The following is a 15507-nucleotide window of genomic DNA, read 5'->3' as shown; positions in this document are numbered from 1 at the left end:
AATATCCAAGCCACTTATACCTTTAATGGGACTGCACTAGGCAAATCCATTATGGAAAAGGACCTTGGAGTCCTTGTAGATGATAAACTTGGCTGTAGCAAGCAATGCCAGTCAGCAGCATCAAGGGCAAATAAGGTCTTGAGCTGTATTAAAAGGGGCATAGAGTCAAGGGAGGAGGGGGTCATTCTTCCACTGTATAGAGCACTTGTAAGGCCCCATCTAGAATATGCTGTACAGTTTTGGTCTCCATCACTCAAACAGGACATTATTGTATTAGAGAGGGTACAGAGAAGGGCAACTAAGCTGGTAAAAGGTATTGAAAATCTTAGCTATGAGGAAAGACTGGCCAAATTGGAGATGTTCACGCTGGAGAAGAGGCGCTTAAGGGGTGATATGATGACTATGTATAAATATATAAGGGGATCATATAATAATCTCTCTAATGCTTTATTTACCAGAAGGTCCTTCCAGCTGACACGAGGTCACCCATTCCGATTAGAAGAAAAGAGGTTCCGCCTAAATATTCGGAAGGGGTTTTTTACAGTGAGAGCTGTGAAGATGTGGAATTCTCTCCCTGAATCAGTTGTACAGGCTGATACATTAGATAGCTTTAAGAAGGGGTTGGATAGCTTTTTAGCAAGTAAGGGAATACAGGGTTATGGAAAATAGCTCATAGTCCAAGTTGATCCAGGGACTAGTCCGATTGCCATTTTGGAGTCAGGAAGGAATTTTTCCCCCTCTAAGGCAAATTGGAGAGGCTTCAGATGGGTTTTTTTTGCCTTCCTCTGGATCAACTGGCAGTCAACTGGCAGATAGGTAGTTATAAAAAAAAAAAAAAAAAAAGGTTGAACTCGATGGACGTGTCTTTTTTCAACCTTACTTACTATGTTACTATGTTACTTTATTGCACTTCGCCTGGTCTGAGGTGGCGAAGGCAAGTCTGGCACAAGAGGTAACGTTCAGTAAAATCTGCATCTTAGTGCATTTGCGTAGTTACATCCATTCGCCAGAGCACAAATTCGCCAGGCGTTAGGGAGCGAAGTACCGCTAGAGCCTATCTCCTTCGCCAGCGTTAGTCACTTCGACCTTTAATAAATTTGCACCTATGCATCCAGAACCACTGTTTTATAGCACAGACACAACTTAATAGTTCAGAACCATATTTTCAAACTAGGTTCTTTGCTTCGCTACTCCACATGTCCTACCCATAAGCCATGTTCCAATTACAAATTTGGAAATATGGCTCTGAACTATTAAGCTGTATCTGTGCTATAAAACAGTGGTTCTGGATGCATAGTTGGCCAAAGGGACATAAAGGAGTGATTTGCATGTTTATGCCCATAATGCATTATGTGAAAGTGAAACTCATTTTTGTTATTAAAGCAGTGCTATGTGTATGGTACAAGGAAAGTAAATACCTTCTGTTTTCAGAAGGCATTATGCTGTAATTCATCCTTAGAATGCATCTCAGATTCGAAAGCAAATTATTACGACCCATGTGCCCCCCCCAAGTCACAGATTGGTTGCTGCCTGGAAACCAAGGAGCTGAAAAGCAGGAAGTTGTGTTCTGTTTTATTATGTTAGACATCCAGTCACTCCAGCCTTTATATATTATATTTTTGGCTAGCTAACTATATTAGACATTTTTTTTTTATTTTGCACATCCTACTTACCCAGTTTTTATTTTTACACAGAACAATCCCTTTAATGTCTTTAGCAAATTGATTATGGATGGGTGCAGAGGACCTCTTGCCTTGACTGTTTTTAAAGAAGCCTAGCACTCACATCATTTTCACTTAAAAACACTATTTTCATTAAGTCAATGACAATCATCCCCAACACTCATATACAGTAATTGAATCCAAAGCAATATTAGCATTTATGTAACAAGGAAATTAGGGAATGTGATTGGAGTGAAAAAACTACCTATCTCCACTAAGTTTTGCACTAAATTTTAAATGCAGTAACCTGATGACAATGTGAATGTAATAGGAACTCCTCCAGCAACCAAACAGAATAAATGCCTTAAGAACCGTGTTAGAATGGAGGAAATCACATATTGATGGCTCACACAGGTATACTAGTATCAAAAAAACTCACTTTATTTTTACATCATATTAAAAAAACAGACATTTAAAAACATGCAAAAAATGGTCAATGCTATGTACAACCATAATCAGTTATAGATACATATGTACCCCGGTACTAGAGGAATCTTTGATTCCTTCATGTCACAATATATACCAATCAACTGTACCACTTCCTAATTAAGAATTATTGTTCCCTAAATCAGGTCAAACAAATTGTTCCAATATCCCATCTATCTCAAGCAATACATGCCATGAAAACCCTGATCATTAATTTAACAGGGGTTAATCTCAAGGCACCAGGAAACACACTCACATGTGTAAAATGGGCTCTTACTCACCACCAATCATCCCCAGTGTGCATTTTGGCTGATAGGCTTCCTCATGGGGGACCTTGGAACAATTTGTGAGTTTGTTGGTACTAGTATACATATGTGAGCCCTCAATGTGGGATTTCCTCAATTTAATATGGTTTGTAAGACATTTATTTGGAATGTGATTGGAACATTAGCTTTAAACTCCACTGGGGCAGAGACTAATGCCAGTGATAAATAATCTCTGTAAAAACTGCAGAAAATATTAGTGCTGTATAAATGAAGCAGAATAATAATGCATTATAGATGTCATGTGTTTAACACTTCTTTAAAAGAGAATTTAGCAAATCCATGGGAAAACAACTGGCATAACAGAGAAAATTAAAAGTGCACAAAGTCAATACTTTATTAATATTATTACATTTAAATCACAGGCAGTGGTGTTTGATCATATTATTAACAACTCTTGTTTATTTTAGTCTTTCAGTAGTGCTTTATTTATATTCTACTCCATGCTGTTAATTTGGACCAGGATGTTTTATTTCTAAACAAAATTCTACTATGTTAATATTTCATTCCAAACTTTCCAAAAGATGCCTAACTTCCACCCCTGCAAAAAACCCTGTGGGCCAGTGACCTTGTCTGATCTGCAGAAAATCAGCACCTCATATATTTCACTTTGAGGCTTGTTCTGCAATAAGAAATTTTAAAGTGTTCATGTAAGAATTTTTTTTTGATATTTAACAGGTCCATGTAAATTAAACTGAAACAGATTAAATAAGTTCCCTTTCGAAACCACAAAAGGTTGAAATGGAGAAGACATTATTGATGTACATATACAAACTGCACGCAGTTTATTTCAAGGGGGAAAATGTGGCTGCATACTCCTGTTTCATATGTACCTAGTTGGAAAAATCTGGTTCAGGGAAATGCATTTAGACTGGGGCCAGCAGAATTAAAGCAGTGGTTAACATTTAGAATGTCATAGAATGGCCAATTCTAAGCAACTTTTCAATTGGTCTTTATTATTATTTTTTTATTTTTTGAATTATTTGCCTTCTTCTTTTGACTCTTTCCCGCTTTAAAATAGGGGTCACTGACCCATCTAAAAAACAAGGCTGCACATGTACTGTATTGTTATTGCTACATTTTGTTACTCATCTTTCTATGCAGGCCCTCTCCTATTCATATTCCAGTCTCTAATTGAAATGGTGCATGGTTGCTAGGGTAATTTGGACCCTAGCAACCAGATTGCTGAAATTGCAAATTGGAGAGCTGCTAAATAAAAATTTCAATACCTCAAAAACTACAAATAGTAGTTATCACTCAAAAAATTAAAAATAGGTAAACAACCCCTTTGAGTGTGAAAAAAACCTGGGATGTTGAATCTGTAATCTGTTTAGTGGTACTTGAACTACAGCTTCCAGAAGCCTCGACTGCTATCAATGTGCTATGGGGTTATAGATAAGCAAAAGCTTGAGGCCTATAAGTTTGACTTCCAGTACATAAATTGTGAAGGAAAACTAACATCAGACAAACAAATACCTGTAATATAGACTCTTACAGGCTTTTCAAGAAAAACCCACCTTGAAAGGAAATTTTCTAGAGACCTGGTTTTGTCTTCTCTTTTGCATGTTATTCCATCCTGCTTTTGTTTTTCCATTTCCTTAATTCTGGACTGAAACGTATCTACTAGGTCAAACACTGATTTCATGCTAATAGGGACTTCATAGTATTGCTGTTGGAAAAACAACAGTTGTAGACTTTCTTAGGAAATGTTGATTAAAAGTTTTTATCTGAGAGTGTAATAAGAAAAGATAATAATAGCAGGTCCTTTCAATATACTATTTCAATTTGTACAAGGCATAACATTTAGGGGCAAATTTACTAATAGTCAATATCGAAGTTAAATCCTTCAACTTCGAATATTGAACGATTAAATCCTTCGAATCAAACGATTCGAAGGATTTTAATCCATCAGTCGAATGAAATTCCTTCGATCAGAAATTTGCTAGAAAGCCTATGGGGACCTTCATTGTACCTCGGTAGGTTTTAGTTGGCGAAGTAGGGGGTCGAAGTTTTTTAAAAAGAGACAGTACTTAGACTATCGAATGGTCGAATAGTCGAATGATTTTTAGTTCGAATCGTTTGATTCAAATTCGAAGCCATAGTTGAAGGTTGAAGTAGCCAATTCGATGGTCGAAGTAGCCAAAAAAAACGTTTGAAAGTATTTTTTCTTCTATTCATTCACTTGAGCTAAGTAAATGTGCCCCTTATTGTGGAATTTAAATGCTTCATGTTTTACAGAATCTGTATCCTCACAAAATCCCAGTGCTAACAACAAGTCTGCTGAATTGGGGGAGTGTAGGCAGTGAGTCACAATTTGTCTTTCCAACTTAAAGAGGCAAATGTAGGCATATACCTGCTGTTTCGTACTCGGCTTTAGAGGCACCACGCAGGTTAAAGGAGAGCACTACTTATAAAATTATAGAAATTACAATAATCACACCCAGAGAAGACCAAAATTTTTCTTAAACTTGAATGCCTAATGCATTCTTAACAATTCTTACAAAAAAAATAGCTTTTGACATTCTTCAGACATTTCTTTGCATTAATCTTTCAAATTGCCTAGAACATTGACCCCTGCTGCTTACATCTGAATTAATTTTTAGCTTGACCATAACCCAGCAATAAAGACCTTTTTCTGCAAAACATATTACACACTGTTCTATGTGAGTTAAATGGCTGGACCATACATGTAACCAGCAGGCTTGGCCTTTTGACAAAATTCTTTCTTATTCACCAAATTGATTCTTTTTTTAAGATCCTAGTTGTCTGAGGAATTTCAAACAGTGAGGCTTTTATTAGAAGGAAGGTATGGCATGTAGGAAGTGGTACATGCAAAGCCCCAACCCTGCTTTCAGGGAAATATATTTCATGCACACTAGTAGAAACATTTATAATTAAAAGATCTTTTCTAGGGCTGACTGTAGCTGAAGTGTTGTAAACTGCCGAACACAACTTTTCCTGTCTGCAAATGTATTCTAAGGTCTAATTTACCATGTAAAACCACTGGGCCATTATTCACTACTGTTAATGTAAGAATAACACTGATTGATTAAGTCTAGTAAATAGAACTATTCTGCCAGTATGAAATCACTGAAAAATACAGTACAAGTGTTTATTTTAAAAAAAGGTGGAATCCAAAACTGGGGAGTTCAATCCCCTTACTCACTGAGATAAAATAATATGTTTCTTACCTTGACTTTCATATCTAAATCTGTTAGCACCATAAAGAAATCATTGTAAGTCATGCCATACTCTTTCCTTAATTCAGTTATCAGATCAACGTCCAGCAGATCATCCTCTCCAATCACTTTCATTGGCTTCTCATTATCTTGATTAAAAAAAAAAAGAAAAAGAGTTAATAGAAAAACAAGCTAGCATGTTGCATTATGTAGAATGTAGAATTCTGTAAAATAAGGCTGCAATAAGGATTCATGGTATTTATTCTCTATGTCTATGCCTTATATCAGAAGGTCATGACACAGAAATCCTTAGACTTTCCATGACACCTCTTCCCTTTTTTAAAAAGCACTGCGTATCTTGACAGCGTTATATAAATAAATGATGATGATGATGATATCCATATGCAGAAACAATACTCTTAACAGCTTATAGGTTTAAAGAAAAGCTATACCCCCCAAACAATATAGGTCTCTATAAAAAGATATTGCATAAAACAGCTCATATGTAAAATCCTGCTTCATGTAAATAAACCATTTTCATAATAATATACTTTTCTAGTAGTATGTGCCATTGGGTTATCCTAAATAGAAAATTGCCATTTTAAAAAATAAGGGCCGCCCCCTGGGATCGTAGGATTCACTATACTCACAAACATACCAACAAACTATACATGTTAGGTCACATGAGCCAATTAATAGACAGAGTTGTGTCTTTTGCTTCCACACTTCTTCCTGTTACAGTTAGAGTTGAAGTATTTCTGGTCAGGTGATCTCTGAGACAGCACAGAGACCATCACGAAATGGTGGCTCAAAGCAAGAGATGTAAAAGGGCAATATTTACTTAAATATATATTCCAGTTTGGTAAGATTCTTTAATATGCCACTTAATATAAAGCACTGCGTATCTTGACAGCGCTATATAAATAAATGATGATGATGATAATATGATATGATCTATCTGTTGCTTAAGTGTTCATTTTGGGGGTATAGTTTTCCTTTAACCACACAACTGGGGTGCTTGGTGGGGTGCTTGGTGTAGGAGGCATACATTATATTAGTAATGTAGTGCCTAATTATTTCAGTACTATACTGTTATGAATATTAATCTAATTTGTAAAACCATGTCATCTGAAATCATTTCTACAAATTAATATCCCTTATTCAGTTAGCCAGCTTTTTCCTATAAAATAAAAATTGGCTAATAAAGCCCACACCTGGCTAGCACAGCGCAGAGTCTGTATACAACACAAATGCCAACAGGCAGCTAATTAATCTGCATTCATATATAAATATATACACACAGGTCTTATAGAAAAATAAGAGTGTTTATTTATTTGTCACTTTGAGAAAGGCTAGATTACTAGCAGAAACATTTGAACATGGAACATTTTTCTGAATAAAAACTATTATTTTTCTATAAGACCTGTGAGTGCAGTTCCACTTCATTATTTTATTAGGCTACACAAGAATGACAGAAAAAGCATATGAAAACCAAAGCAACAGCATAAAATGGATGTAGGTATTACACACTTTATCAAAAAGTCACTTGGCATGAAACATATACTACTGCCACGGCATTCGGAAATGTTGTGGGTACAATCTCGTGTCTGGGGCATGGCACGAGTGCTAACCTTTCCTAAGTGCTAAAATTTCACAAGTGCTTAGAAATGACAGTTAAACAAGACAGTTCCATGGAACTAACTCCTATCTCTTCTCATTCCTACAGGTAATTCTGCTATATCCATACACTGCCATATCCATATACTGCAACTGTTTATTCTGGTAATTCTGCTATATCCATACACTGCCATATCCATATACTGCAACTGTTTATTCTGGTTATTCTGCTATATCCATACACTGCCATATCCATATACTGCAACTGTTTATTCTGGTAATTCTGCTATATCCATACACTGCCATATCCATATACTGCAACTGTTTATTCTGGTAATTCTGCTATATCCATACACTGCCATATCCATATACTGCAACTGTTTATTCTGGTAATTCTGCTATATCCATACACTGCCATATCCATATACTGCAACTGTTTATTCTGGTAATTCTGCTATATCCATACACTGCCATATCCATATACTGCAACTGTTTATTCTGGTAATTCTGCTATATCCATACACTGCCATATCCATATACTGCAACTGTTTATTCTGGTAATTCTGCTATATCCCTACTTGTTTTTGTTAACCCCAATAACTTTTGTCTGTCAGGCCTATTCTACTTTAGTTCTTTGATAAATATCTAAAGCACACATCTGTGTCCCCTCCTCTGTGAACAAGAGATATTTTATAGCCCCAAACCTGGTTCTGGTGTCTGTAAAACTCTGCCCTTTGCTAGCTATTTAATTGATTAATTGATTAATTAGGCTCTGGTTTTCCCAATCAGCTACATATAAATTCAGACCCAGTATTGGGGATGGCACTCGTGCTAACCTTTCCTAAGTGCTTAGAAATGGCAGTTAAACAAGACAGTTGGACAAGACATTGACAAGGCAAAAGGAACCGGATTCCCCTGCAATCAACAGCGAACCATCTGGGATAAGAAGAAAACAGATTTGCTTGTACCTGCTAGTTTGTTACTTCTTACTCCAAACATGCTTTATCCTGCATTTCTCCTCCTTTCACTCTCATGCTTGATAAAACAATTTTTCACTACCTCCTCCATGAAATCCCAGTTCTATACAAATTTCAGCCTCTCTACTCTCCTCTCCTTCCCTCTCCACACATGAAGTTTATAAAGTACTCTGTTTAGTTATTCCACAAAACTCCTCCTTTTCATACAAACCAAGGACTTATAAATCCCACTCTCACTTAGTCTATCTTTCCTTTCTACTGCTGGCAGCTGGGGACATTTCCCCAAACCCTGGCCCTTACCCCATCCCAGTTATATCACGACCACGAGCTCCTTCTCTCCGGAGCAAATTCAATCAGTACAGAACACTTACTCCTATACCCAAAAACCCAGTTAATCTTTCATGTGCTCTCTGGAATGCCAGATCTGTTTGCAACAAACTCACCGCTATACACGACCATTTCATTGCAAATTCCTTTAACCTACTTGCGCTTACTGAAACCTGGCTCTCTCCTACTGACACTGCCTCACCTGCTGCCCTGTCCTATGGGGGCCTACACCTTACTCATACTCCTAGACCTGGAAACAGACCTGGAGGTGGGGTAGGTTTGCTTCTCTCTCCCCGCTGTACTTTTAAAGTTCTTCCACCTGTTCCCTCTTTATCATTCTCCTCATTTGAGGCTCACTGCATTAGGCTCTTTTCTCCTGTTTCACTCTGCATTGCTGTTATATATCGACCACCAGGACCAACTGCACAATTTCTGGACAACTTTGCAGCCTGGCTTCCTTACTTTCTTTCATCTAACATCCCATCCATCATATTAGGTGACTTTAATATACCCGTTAACAACATCAACAACTCTTCTGTCTCTAAACTTCTTTCACTAACCTCCTCCCTAGGCTTATCTTTGTGCTCAGACTCCCCCTCTCACTCCAATGGTAATGCTCTGGATCTCATATTTACCAGACTCTGTTCAACCTCCAATTTTACTAACTCCCCATTTCCCCTCTCTGATCACAATATGCTCACATTTCATCTCTCACTAACTCCCTCCTCACCCCCTGCTATTCCCCAAACACGTACTTACCGTGACTTGCAAGCTGTAGACGTGTCACATCTCTCTTCTTCCTTTGACTCTCTTCACTCTAATATCTCAGCCATCTCATGTCCTAATGTGGCTACCTCTGTCTACTATAGTACTCTCACCACTGCCCTAAATGAGCTTGCTCCTATAAAAACTAAATGTTCTCGACCCAAACCACTTCAACCTTGGCATACTGCTCATACAAATGCGCTCCAAAGACACTCACGTGCACTTGAGCGTCGCTGGCGCAAATCCCGTTCAGAATCAGACTTTTGGAGCTACAAATCCGCCCTGCGCTCCTTTAACACCAGCCTCTTCCAAGCCAAACAAACATACTTTACTTCACTCATTAACTCCCTTTCTAAAAAACCAGCACAACTTTTCTCCACCTTTAACACTCTCCTTTCCCCTTCTCCACCCCCTCCATGCACATCTGTCTCTGCTCAAGATATTGCTGAGCACTTCAAAAACAAAATTGACACTATCAGAAGGGACATTACACTACTCAACCCCCCTAGACTTCCACCACCCTCCCTCCATACTGCCCAGTCTCTGCTGTGCTCCTTCACCCCTGTCACTGTGATGAGGAAGTCTCAAAGCTTCTGGCCTCTTCTCACCTTACCACCTGCTTTAACTCACCTATTTAATCTTTCGCTCTCAACTGGACTGTTTCCTTCTCAACTAAAACATGCTCTTGTCACCCCCATTCTGAAAAAACCCTCTCTTGATCCCTCCAATCTTGACAACCTCCGACCTATCTCTCTGCTACCTTTCATCTCTAAACTACTTGAGCGCCTAGTCTACAACCGACTTACCTCATTCCTCTCTGACAATAACCTGCTGGACCCCCTACAATCTGGTTTTAAGCCACAACACTCCACGGAAACTGCCCTGACTCGACTAAATAATCACCTTTTAACCGCTAAAGCCAACAATCATTTCTCAATACTAATACTGCTTGACCTCTCAGCCGCATTTGACACTGTAGATCACCCTCTCCTCCTCCAGTCCCTCCAGTCCCTTGGCCTTCGTGACACAGCCCTGTCCTGGTTCTCTTCTTACATCACCAATCGTTCCTTCAGTGTCTCCTACAATGGAGTATCATCTTCTCCCCTACCTCTTTCTGTTGGAGTTCCTCAAGGCTCTGTCCTGGGACCATTACTATTCTCCCTCTATACTTCCTCCCTTGGCAAATTAATAAATTCGTATGGTTTCCACTACCACCTCTATGCTGACGATACTCAGATCTATCTCTCATCTCCTGATCTCAACCCAGAACTCCTAACTCGCGTCTCCTCCTGCCTGTCCGCTATCTCTACCTGGATGTCGCAACGCTACCTTAAATTAAACCTCTCTAAAACTGAAATGGTTCTCTTTCCTCCAAGAAACACCAGTAGCATCCCCGAAGTATCCATCATAGTTAACAATTCCACTATCACCCCCTCTCCCCAGGCCCGGTGCCGTGGGGTTATCCTAGATTCTGCCCTGTCATTCACTCCTCATATCCAGTCACTTATTAAATCATGTCACTTCCACCTAAGGAACATATCCAAAATACGATCATTTATCACCCAAGACGCTGCCAAAATTCTTATTCACTCTCTCATCATATCGCGTCTAGACTACTGTAACTCTCTTTTAATTGGCCTCCCCCTCCAGAGACTGTCACCTCTCCAGTCCATAATGAACACTGCTGCGAGGCTCATACACCTCAGCAACCGCTCCTCCTCTGCCTCGCCATTCTGTCAATCCCTGCACTGGCTTCCGTTACCTTTCAGAATCAAATTCAAATTAATGACACTGACTTTCAAAGCACTTCACAACTCTGCTCCACCCTACATCTCTGAACTCATCTCTATATACTCACCCACTCGCTTACTACGCTCCTCTACTGACCTGCTACTCAACTCTTCTCTCATTACCTCCTCACATGCTCGCATTCAAGACTTTGGAAGGGCTGCACCCCTCCTCTGGAACGCTCTCCCACGATCTGTCCGACTTTCTCCCAACCTTTCTGCTTTCAAAAAATCTCTGAAAACACACTTCTTTCGAGAAGCCTACCCTCACTCTGCTTAACTACCAAACGCAACACCACATACACCACATTTCTCACCCACTTACTTCGATCTTGCCCACTCCCACACCTTGTGTATTACTCCCTTCCCTTTAGACTGTATGCCTTTGCATAGGGCCTTCCTCACCTGTACCTGTATTGATTGTGATGTTTGTTACTCCATATATTCTATGTATGTAATTCATGTGATGTAGTTGTATAATCACCGTTACTTTACAGTGCTACGCAATATGTTGGCGCTATATAAATACATGTTAATAATAATAATACAAATATCAAACTCTGAATTATGCTTGTGAGGATCCTAGCTCTATTGTTGGGACTCTAATAAAGGCCATTTCAATATGTTCATCTCGGGAGCTGCTGACTGCATTTCCCTGATAATTTGGGGCTTTAAACAAGCCAAATACTGCATGAATCATTGTTTTATGGGTCTTGGGCTCATCTGTATTAAGTCCTGGGAACTGGAATATTTTGTATATTGGTTTTTAAATCTGTAAATACTTTACGAAATGAATTGCTTTGGTATTTTCTAAGTAAAAGTTTCAGCAGTGTTTCATGTACTGATTAGTAGAGTATTTTATTTAGAAGAGAGTATTGTGGCCCAGGTTACTCCATAAGGCTTTATCTAAAGCTGCTGTATGGATCTATGGGGTGCAGTCAGGTACGGACATATTATGTAGTGGGAGGAAACTGGGTTTTACTGGATACATCCAACTGATTCTATCCTGTTTATAATTTCAACATTTACATAAATTTAAGGACCTCTCCATCCAACATAATATTTTTATGCACAATGCAATTCTAAGTGACTTTCCAATATACATTCATCATCATAATATAAATGATGTTCACTATACATTTTCAACAGTTTTAAAGTTTGCAAATGTAATTGCAGTACAAAGCAATATTTAGCTATCCCTTTCTATTCAGTCTCTTAAAACAATGTAACAGGAGTCAGGTCTCCTAAGTCTTTTAATCAGCTTTAATCGGGTGGCTTGCAACATTGTTTCAGGAGTCAGAGCCAAGAGTGCAGAGAAAAAAAAACAGCCAGCCATATATTGCTTTTACTAGCAATTCAATTTACAAATATGTTTTTAATGAATGTATATTGGAAAGTTACATATAAGTACATTTTACTTCATTACTCAAAAACAGCCATTTTCCACATTTTCCAAAAGTCACAGCTATGGCTACACCATTATGCCAGTTGACTTTTTCAAAGTGCTCTCCATGAGTCTATATAACCTTTTTGCTAGTGACAAAAGTACAGTGTATTTAGGCATTGAAGGCAGTCCAACCTAAGGACACATGCCTTTGACTAGATTAATATATTTAGATGCAATCAAGCCCTAAGCAACATATCTGTGTAGAAATGTGATGGTCACTTTTAGGTCAGGAAAGTCATCTTTTAGTTTTGCCATGTAATTTGAAATTGCTCATCAGCCTGTAATTTATGAGTAAGTTTATGCAAACAGTTGTTTGGCCATTCCTTGACAATTACTTAAAAAAAATATAATTACAAGGATAAAGTCAGTTAGACAAGTACATTTTTACATTGCTGTTAGTTGATTCTCAAGTTAAGAAGGATGTTTCCCTTTCTGAAACTAACTATAGAAAGCTAAATCATTTTAATGAAAGTTATAGAAAAATATAAGACAGTTGGGATTGACCAGCATGGCAGCCACAAAACTATGTTACAATACATGATAATTGAATTAGTTTAGTATTAATTTGAGCAAAGATTATACTATAATATTAATTATGCCACACTAAAATTTTCATTGTTGCACAAACCCCTTAATAATTTTTAAAATGTGATTTGTACTTTGAAACTAGGACTCAGGATGATATAAAGGGGGAACCATAATGTACTATGAAAATATTCCTTGGAAGTCACGTGGCAGAATCCTTTGCTGTCAAAATTTGAATTACTTTACTAGAAACAACTCAAATATAGCGTGTAGAAAAATTAATTGTAAAAAGTGTAACTTTTAATTCACCCTTTTAACAACTTGAGCAAAAATCTCTAGAAATATCCAGCTTATTGTAAGGTTGGATAGTGGACAAATAGCCCAGCACAGAGCACATGACCGATAAAGTGACAGAACATGTAGCTTATTACATGACAGCATGTACATGACACATATAAAGTGGCAGAGCACATAGCACACCAAGAGGCAGAGAATATATCACTTAATTCCTAAAGTGGCCCAGCATACGGCACAAAAGCCCAAAAAAGTCACAGCACATAGAAAACTATTGTCAGTAATGAGTTATAAGGTAGATTCAGTTATTAAGCAATTGTTTAAAATGCTATAATCTCTTTTATTGTAGACATGTTGTGTTCTTTGCTTTTCATTATTTAAATATAATTGTGTGGAATTTGTGATGCTATAACCACCCCTTATTTACACATTCATAATAAAATAAATATTTTTATTCATCTGTATTATAAATGCTGTACTCGGGTACAAACAGAAGCTTGTCATACAAGCAGAGCAGATATTACCAGTCACAAATGAAGGTGGCCTACACTGGCTGATAAATGGGTATGGGACACTTGGGAGGCCTGCACAAAAACCATGAATTTCATGTAAATTATATCCTTATAAACAATGACTAGTGATGTCATTTTTGTCATATGACTCACTTAAACTTGTGCATTATAATAAATAAAGTGCCCCTTGTTGGAAAATATGAGGATATTAGAAGTAACCTTGGAGTTCCATGACCTGTATAAAAGTACTCAGCCTTCGGCCTTGTTCTTTTATATGGTCATGGAACTCCTCGATGACTTATAATATCCCTATATTTTACAATAAGGGGTACTTTTTTCACTATATATATATATATATATATATATATATATATATATATATATATATACACACACACACATACAGACACAACATGCTTCTGCTAGTGGTGAAGGAATCCGGTAAAGAAATGTTGTCAAGTAATATTCCATGGCTTGTGGTAATATATAAGTTACTGTATGTTGTTCTAGAATCAGTTAATCAATATTTATGTGGCAAAGCTCAAAGATTTATATGTTTTTTATATTTCATTTTTGGTAAAAACATAAATACAGTGGTTCTGCCTACTCTTTGGTACCAGAGACTTTCTGACTACTCAGTATAAGAGACTGTTCTGTTAAGAAAAGGAGGCAAACATCTCTAGCAAAATATAAAACCAGGCCCACACATACACAAGTATATGACTCAGTCTGAAGGAAGGTGAATGTGTCTACCTCTAAATAGATAATTATGTGACTTGAGATATTTGACTTGTGTCTGTGGCTGCTTAAACTTGCTACACTTGACTCTTTTCATCCCTGGCAAGTTAAGAAATCCCTCCCCAAGTCACAGTTCAGCAGAGTTAAACGTATTGTAACAGATGATCAATTATTGACCTAAAGACTTGATGAGTCAATGTTATGACTAAAGGGAAATGACTGCAGGAGAAATTTAGAGATCGAGGTTATCCGAGCAGTTTGTTGCAACAACTATGTAAGGTGGTAGAGAGAATGGATAAAGATAGCAAGTTATCAGGTCACAATAGACAATGGGGCAATCGTATTCCCTTTGTCTCCAAGTACAATATATTGAGTCACCATGTGTAAAAAAAATTGGCAAATTCTAAGAGAAGGTCTCCTAAGGGTGACAAGTTTTACTGTCTTACAAAAAGAATAAAACAGTGGCTTCAGTATTGGTGAAGTCCGATTTGGTAAGTCAGAAGGTGAAACAAAGTGTACTCCGGACAGAAAAAACTGGCACGTTTCCTTGTTTAGGATGCAACTGCTGCTCCAATTGCCAGAAGGGTGATGTGGTGTATCACATATTATTATACCTGTGCATCACATTTTGTTATATACATCATAAAATGCCTGTGTGGCTTGCTATACGTGGGACAGACCTCACGTCCCGTAAGGGAACGAATTAGAGAACATAAATCTACAATCAGGACAAGCAGAGCAAGCAGTTGCCTCCCACTTTATGGAAGCTGGCCACGGAGTGCAACAATTGAAATATCAGGTGGTGGGCCATGTTCCTAATCCCAGGCGAGGGGGAGACCATTTTAAATCATTACTGAGAAAAAAAGCAA

At 37.9% G+C, this 15507-nt stretch overlaps 1 protein-coding gene across 1 annotated transcript in view; it reads right to left on the bottom strand.

Moving 5' to 3' along the window:
• Window positions 1–15507, bottom strand: part of LOC108709409 (coiled-coil domain-containing protein 80) — a 52229-nt gene that overhangs the window by 18729 nt on the left and 17993 nt on the right. Inside the window, exons 5-6 of the mRNA XM_018249205.2 lie at window positions 5662–5798; window positions 3988–4139 (exon numbers count right to left, since the gene is read on the bottom strand). Coding sequence (XP_018104694.1) covers window positions 3988–4139; window positions 5662–5798 — 289 coding nt within the window. The remainder of the gene's footprint in view (window positions 1–3987; window positions 4140–5661; window positions 5799–15507) is intronic.

The sequence above is a fragment of the Xenopus laevis genome, chromosome 2S (genome assembly GCF_017654675.1).
Source record: "Xenopus laevis strain J_2021 chromosome 2S, Xenopus_laevis_v10.1, whole genome shotgun sequence".
NCBI lineage: Eukaryota > Metazoa > Chordata > Amphibia > Anura > Pipidae > Xenopus > Xenopus laevis.
This window is presented reverse-complemented; position numbering and strand designations above follow the sequence as displayed.